General features: G+C 37.5%; 1 protein-coding gene across 1 annotated transcript in view; it reads left to right on the forward strand.

The window, feature by feature from the left end:
- Positions 1-7,362, forward strand: part of LOC107572399 (calcium/calmodulin-dependent protein kinase type 1-like) — a 62,469-nt gene that overhangs the window by 6,851 nt on the left and 48,256 nt on the right. The window contains exon 2 of the mRNA XM_016258837.1: positions 1,402-1,512. Within this exon, the coding sequence (XP_016114323.1) occupies positions 1,427-1,512 (86 nt within the window). The 5' untranslated portion in view covers positions 1,402-1,426. The remainder of the gene's footprint in view (positions 1-1,401; positions 1,513-7,362) is intronic.

Genomic DNA, 7,362 nt, shown 5'->3' on the forward strand with positions numbered 1-7,362 from the left:
TATATATATATATATATATATATATATATATATATATATATATATATATATATATATATATATATATAATCAATTGTTTTGGTCCTGAATGCTGATTGGTCAATAAAAACCATGCTATATTGCATATATAATCACAGCTGAAGGGTTTTGAAACCTTTTTTTCTCTGTAAATATGCGCAAGGTGGACGTATTTGATCGTGGCATCTTTTGCAGTGTTGCGTACATGAGACACCAATCTAAAAGTACCACACTCGATTTAAAAAAAAACCCTCGTCTCTAAAAATTGTGTGTTTTTTTTCATTCCACGACCCTGTGTTGTTTTTAAGCACAAAAACGTTTTTGTGTGTGAATGGCCCCTAACGCTGGCCTTTAGCCTTTTTTGTTCAGGTGGAAGCTTTGATCAGCTATAGGACAGGTAAGTACCAGGTAAATTCGTTTTTCAGAATGTCTTGAATTAAGACTTATGGCGAACACTTGTTAAAAAAAAAACAAAAAAAACAAAACCGTGTTTCTACCTTGCTTAACCAGCTAAGCATGAAACTTGTTTTTCTTTGTATGTGCAGTACAAACTAACAACCTCTAAAAGATAAACCCATGTGAACACAGGTGTTGCAAGATTCTTTAAGTAACTGCAGTTGATTTTTTAAGCACAAAAACGTTTTTGTGTGTGAATGGCCCCTAACGCTGGCCTTTAGCCTTTTTTGTTCAGGTGGAAGCTTTGATCAGCTATAGGACAGGTAAGTACCAGGTAAATTCGTTTTTCAGAATGTCTTGAATTAAGACTTATGGCGAACACTTGTTAAAAAAAAAACAAAAAAAAACAAAACCGTGTTTCTACCTTGCTTAACCAGCTAAGCATGAAACTTGTTTTTCTTTGTATGTGCAGTACAAACTAACAACCTATAAAAGATAAACCCATGTGAACACAGGTGTTGCAAGATTCTTTAAGTAACTGCAGTTGACTGAGCTCAGTTTACACTCTCGTGTCTCATAGAAGACTGAACTAAATAAAACAGGCCTGGATGATAGAACCCTGGCTTTGAAATACTCAAGGAAAAACAGACAGATGGGGAGCACTTGCTCTGACATGATGGTGTCTTAATAATAATCACTTTACACATAGTAAAAGGTCTTAATGCTTTAAAGACACATCATGTGTCATCTTCCGGTGACTATACCGCAGATTATACCGCAGTCACGTAAACCTGAAGATTTCTACATGGTGAGGTCAAGGTCCAAGTGAATAAAACTAAAGTTCAAAGTTTTTAGAAATTCAGCTGAAGCTAGTTTCCAGTTAATTTCATGTCATAAAACAAAAGATTTGGCCCTGAATATCTGTAGGATTGTTTTGCATAGGCCCATATTCTGTAGTAATTGAATGATTTCCTCTTCCTCTCTCAGTCTCTCCATCATTGACCGTAGCAAAATGCCACTGGGAGAGGATGGACACTCTTGGAAAAAGAAAACGTCGAACATCAAGGACATCTATGACTTCAAAGAGGTTTTGGGAACGTAAGTATAAGAACATTTTACTTCCAACTCATCAGCTACAAAGCTACCGCTGATGTTTGCATTTGAGCTGATGGCAGTTGTTTCTTCCTGATATAAATCATACTTGTCTCTATTGAATTATGTTACAGTTTTGTGCTAAGGACGTTTTTGCGTTGACCTGTGCAGACGTGGCACTTCTCTTTCATTCCAAGTACATGATCATGATGTTTGCCAAAGAAATCAAGCTTTTAATGGACATTTAACAGGGAACATTCACTATTTAGTACTCAGCCCACTTTGGCGAATCAGATTACAATAGGAAATTATCCAATCATAACAGAGCTCATTTACAAATAGAGGTCTTAAAGTTACAGTCTGTGTAATTCAAAGTATTTTTGGTGCAAGAAACCTTCTCTATCATTACTTCAGAAAACAAATGCTATATACAGTAAGTCTATAATATGGCTTAAACAAACCAGATGTTCTCAATTTGACAAGCAGCGACAAAATATGAATATGAAACATTGTCCAGGCCATTTTACATAAAGTGCTTATTAATAGAAAGATGCTTTCTTAGTTATACATTTTTCTGGTTCTGATCCCACTTGTTGTTGTTTTTTTCTTTAGCTAGTTTAGAAGTGCTTCATTTAGCACTGTAGATCCAGTAGCGGTACAAGACTTCTCCCAAAACGCTGTCAGAGTATTTAAGTACAATGTTCCATCCACATCAACAAAAAAATACAGAAGTTTAAGAACCATTATGGGTTTTTTTTGTGCTGGAACCAGTTCTAAACAGGAATCAATGCTTAATTCCAAATGCTTTAAACACTTCCACATGCTTTACTCAGAGCCATTTTAAAGACTGGGGGCCATTGTAAGGACTGATTTTTAGGGCTTGTTTAGTTTTCAGGCGTGCAGGGTGACCCTTGACCTCTTCTTATACAGTGACAGGAGTGGGAATATTCAGGGCCCATATCCTAGGCCTGGATTCAATGGAATCTTTTGTGAGATCATGTCTGCAGTGAGAGTAACAGAGAGAAGGGGAAATTATGGTTGGTCTCGTTTTCTCTGCTGTAAATACTGTAGGTTTAATGAGAATACAGAACGACATGTTATGTTTTAAACATTCCCAGAATCCAGTTGGAACAAATGGTAAAGTCTTAATCTCAAGCTTTTCTTTCTCAAGCTTAAAGATTTCAATATTAGCCAAACTCAACAGCTCTACGTCGTTCAACTGCGAGTTCATCGTGGGTTGGTTGTCTTGGCAACAGGAGGAGACACTTTCCATATGGACTATAACTGTTGCTATGGAAACAAAGTTTTTATTTCCTATTAATAATCTGGCGGGTAAATGTGTAAGCATTGAGAGCCTCAATGTTCAGTCTAGTGGAAAAGATTTTGGGAGTATTTTGTCCAGTTGTGATGGTCTGCTGAATTTCTTTGTGACTTTGTGTTGTAGTGGACGCTCACCATTTTGAGGGACAGTATGCAGCTCCTCATTAAATCCAGGACTAAACAAACTCTTTAAACAGTCAGTCTCATAAGTCTCAGTCTCACTGGAGAAGATGTCAATATTACTGTTAATGTGCTTCACTAAAACTGCTATTTATTGAGTAAGTGTGAGGCTCAGGAAATGCAAATTGATGCATCTTTTAAAAGCCAAAGCCATTTCGTTTGGTGTGGAGTCATAAAAGCCTGCTGTAAAAGCCAACTTAGGACCATCTGGAACAAGCTTGTAGACCATTTTGGACCAACAATAAACCAAAGTGGTGGTTAAGCTGGTTTTATGAACACGGGCCATCTAGAAACCCGCTAAAATGCTCTAAAACACAGCTAGCATCATCTTAAGATCGATTTTCCAGCAGGCAATTGAGTCAGCCTAAAGTTCATAGATACATGATCAGGATCAGTAAGCTGCTCTGTTCTTCATTCATATTTTTCATTGAGATATTTTCCAGGTTCTGCAGTAGCACAGTCGTGCACAGAAAATGTTTGCAGTAATTTCATGAATTTCACCCGTTTTTTTAAAATTATGTTAAAGCAGTTTTTCAGTAGGTTCTCCATTTTTGTATGGCAGACCATAAAATAAACAAAAAATCCTATAGATCTCAGGCCTGTTTACATCAAGAACGATAACGATAACTATAATTATATTAACATCCACACCGATGGACGATAACGCTTTGTTTACTCCAAGCACACACTACAATTATGCCGTCATTTGCTTTAAATGGTTTGTATCGCTAATTCCCTGGAAAAATTGTTCTTAGAGAGCAGGTCATATGTTTTTTTTAAAGTGTCCTAATATTGTGTTGGAGTCCCCTACAATAGGTTTAAGGTCAGAAAACACTGTAATTTTCCCAGAATATACATTTATACATAGAGTCACTTGTCCATGATTTCGAAACGGTTCGTTCGATTCAGTTCTGAGATAAATGTCTGTAAACCCCTCACTTCCATAAGCCTACTCTGCTCTGATTGGTCAGCTGGCCAAGCCTGTTGTGATTGGCACAAAGAGGAGCGCTTGAGCAAGTTAGCGAGCACTTAGTTGACTTAGTTGACCATCTGTGTTGCCATGTCCGTGGTTGTTTCTGATGTTGTGGTTGTAACATCAATAATGTTATATTTAGGCACTGGAATGCGAATTTACCAGGGGAACCCCGACTGAAAGCGTGTATTTTACACCCCAGAACGCAATTTTTAAAGGGGGACCACCCTCGAAACATGATTGGGCTAGTTTTGAGTAGCAATTGGGCGGGTTTTGTTGTGACAACCTCGCAACCCTAGCATGCACCTTTACATAAAACAATAATATAGTGCTCCAATCAGTTCTTAAAATAATGACATAAAACATTTTATTTAACACTTATGCAAGCGAATCGTGCCCACAGCAAAAGTTTAGCTGCTAAACTGTAAATACTTAACAAAACAATAATGGTGGATACGTTAGCCGAGTGCTAACGTGACTAACTGATGAAACAATACAGTTGTTCGAAATTCGTGGGCAGGCGGGGATTATGCTAATGTTTTACCCAGTGACGTAGATCAGTAACAGGCAGAATATTCGAAAATATAACGACTCGTTAAGGCGATTCTGAGTCGACTCTTTCTTTTGAGAGACAATATCTTTATTTATCGTGCACTTTTTTGATTAACAACTTTGCAGACTGTTTACATTGAAGGATAGCTACCTTACAAACTGCAAAAGAGATATTTTTCGAAAATTCATATGACCTGCTTTTTAAAATGATTCCAACAATATCGTTACTCTGTGTGGTTATCGTTATAGTTGTGGTGTGGACTTCCCTATCCTCGTAGAACGACTGTTAAAATTTTATAGGTATAGTTATCATTATAGTTTTCGTCATTGGTGTCAACGACCCCTTGCACTGATGGAGGATCCAAAACTCATAGATACTAGTTGGTCAGTAAGCATTCGCCCAAAACACTTTAGCAGCTCATTAGCAACATGCTAGAAAGCACTAAGATCTACCTAGTCATAATATCTTTGTGGTAGTTCCTCCACGGCTCTTTTATTTGATGACTTGATTCCAAACTCTTCTATGGGCCTACGTCTTGGATGTTTGCCTGTAAAGCATATGATTTCATATTACGCTATCATACAGTACGTTGCAAATATATTACAGTATTCCTGGTGTATTTGGATTCTTGTGAAAGCGCTGTTTGCTCTGTTTGTATCCAAGAGCAGCAGACTCCCCCACCCAATCCCTCGTGCCTCCGCTCTCATGTAGTTATTCTACAAACTTAGTTTATCAACACCATAATGACTTCCTTGAGTAAATGTTTGACTAAGTGACTCCTGTGGACAGTCTTTCAGATTAAACAGACTGTTTTTTGAGGACGTCGTTAAGAGGGTTGTGTAATCTTCGGTAAGTACACATAATTGTGATGCTTAGCAAATGTACATTAGACTTAAATTCTTGAATGAATGTGTGTTTTACAAAGTTTCTCCAACTGTAACAATACACGTTCTTGTCTTTTTTGCGCTTGATGTCTTATAGTGTGCGAATTGAGCGAGGTCAATTTATAACCTATACATTTTTAAGATAATTTACAACTGTCAACTGTAATAAATTGAGAAGTAATGACGGTACTTACTGTATGTGTTGTCTGATACAGAACCTACCGAAAAACAGCAGAGTGATCTTGCTATGGTTACTTCCTTAGGTCAACATGACTTTAGTTTGCAAGCATCTATGTTGAAGGTTTGTTTTAAAGTGCTCTTTATGTAATATGTAGAAATAATATTGTTTTATTATATATAGGCCTACATCTGTCACGCCCTTGGACTGCCACTGTGTTCCTGTCTTGTGTTTTGCTCCCCATGTGCTCCCCATGACCCAGTTTCTCCATGTTTGATTGTGTTCATTGATTTCAGGTGTTTCTCGTTAATTCCCTCGTTTGGTTCCAGTTATTTAAGCCCAGTGTTTTCCTGTGTCCAGTGTTCGGTGTTAAATGTCAGCGTTGTGCTACGTGTGTGTCCTGCCTTTATTCCCCTTACCTGTGGATTAATAAAAACTGTTCCTCGTAAATGATCCGTCGTCTCCGCACTCCTTCGTTCCTCACAGTAGCGAACCGTGACGACATCAACATGAAACAGCATTTACAACCATTTTTGTTTCTGTAATGCAACATATTTCCAAGTTAAATATGATAAAAATGTGGGGAAAGAACTGATTTTATCCATCGGAAATATAGTATAAAAATATATTATAGGTGGTTGGAGGGGAGGGCTTAAACCATGAGAGGTCTTGGTGATGTCATCCGAAAAAGGAACGTTTTTCAGTAGTGGAGCAATTTTGTACATTTTGACAAAAGCTTTATTATATGCATGGTTTGTTCCTGGTTTCAAGGACAGAAGCATGTATCAATAAAAGTAAATGAGGTCAGTTTTTATTTGACTCATATTAAAGGGTTTAGTGTCCCTCTCTTTGTATATTTTGGTCTTTCTTCTGTTTGGTTTTTGGTAATTTCCTACTCCAATCACGTAGTGAACATGCTGTAACAAACACTTATGGGAACAAAACAGTGTAACAAAAGAACTTGTACTGATTCTATTGCCTGCTGTTTACAGCATGTTTTTGTGTCGCTGTTAGCCTGAAAGCCTTCCAATAATCTGAAAACCCTAAAAATAAATTTAGCATAAATGTTCCAAAATAGAAGGTGGAAATAGGGGGAAAAAACAGTGACTAAAGCAGTTTTCCGCTAACTAAGAGAGTGCCGCTGGCCAGTAGCCAGAGCTATTTTTAGTTAATAGGGTAGAATAGGGTTGGCAGTTTTTGTAGGACTAATCAAAATATTTATGCACACAGCGTTTTTATGTAACTATGATGTGCAGGATGGATATTTATATAACGCTCTAAAATAGAATTGGTGGTGGGAGCACATAAGCAACAACAACATTTTTACATTTATGTTTTTGTTTTTTCTGAAGACATTCTTGTTGGTGTTTGCCTGTGCCATGTTGCTAGGGTTTTCCAGGCAGTTACCAGGGCTTTGCTACCCACTCCCTTGTCTCTATGATTGTCTCCCTTGTCTCCCTAGAGAGCTCAACGCACTGCAAATTAAGAAGAAAAAAAAACACACACATGCAAATAGAAAAAAAACACCAGCAAATTAAGAAAACATCTTTATCAGTTTGACAACACATGTGCTGCAAATACTCACAACGCAACCAAATACAGAAAAATGTGCTGCAAATACACACCACATTGGAAATGTTAAAGAGAACCGCAACAAGTGATGAACCTGGCTGGGACATGCTTATCAATGTCTGATTTTAACATCCTGATCATATGATTCCATAGCTTTTTTTTTGGGGGGGGGGGGGGGGGGAGTGTTTCAACTAAA

Source organism: Sinocyclocheilus grahami, unplaced genomic scaffold, assembly GCF_001515645.1.
Source record: "Sinocyclocheilus grahami isolate Dianchi unplaced genomic scaffold, SAMN03320097.WGS_v1.1 scaffold1746.1, whole genome shotgun sequence".
Taxonomy (NCBI): domain Eukaryota; kingdom Metazoa; phylum Chordata; class Actinopteri; order Cypriniformes; family Cyprinidae; genus Sinocyclocheilus; species Sinocyclocheilus grahami.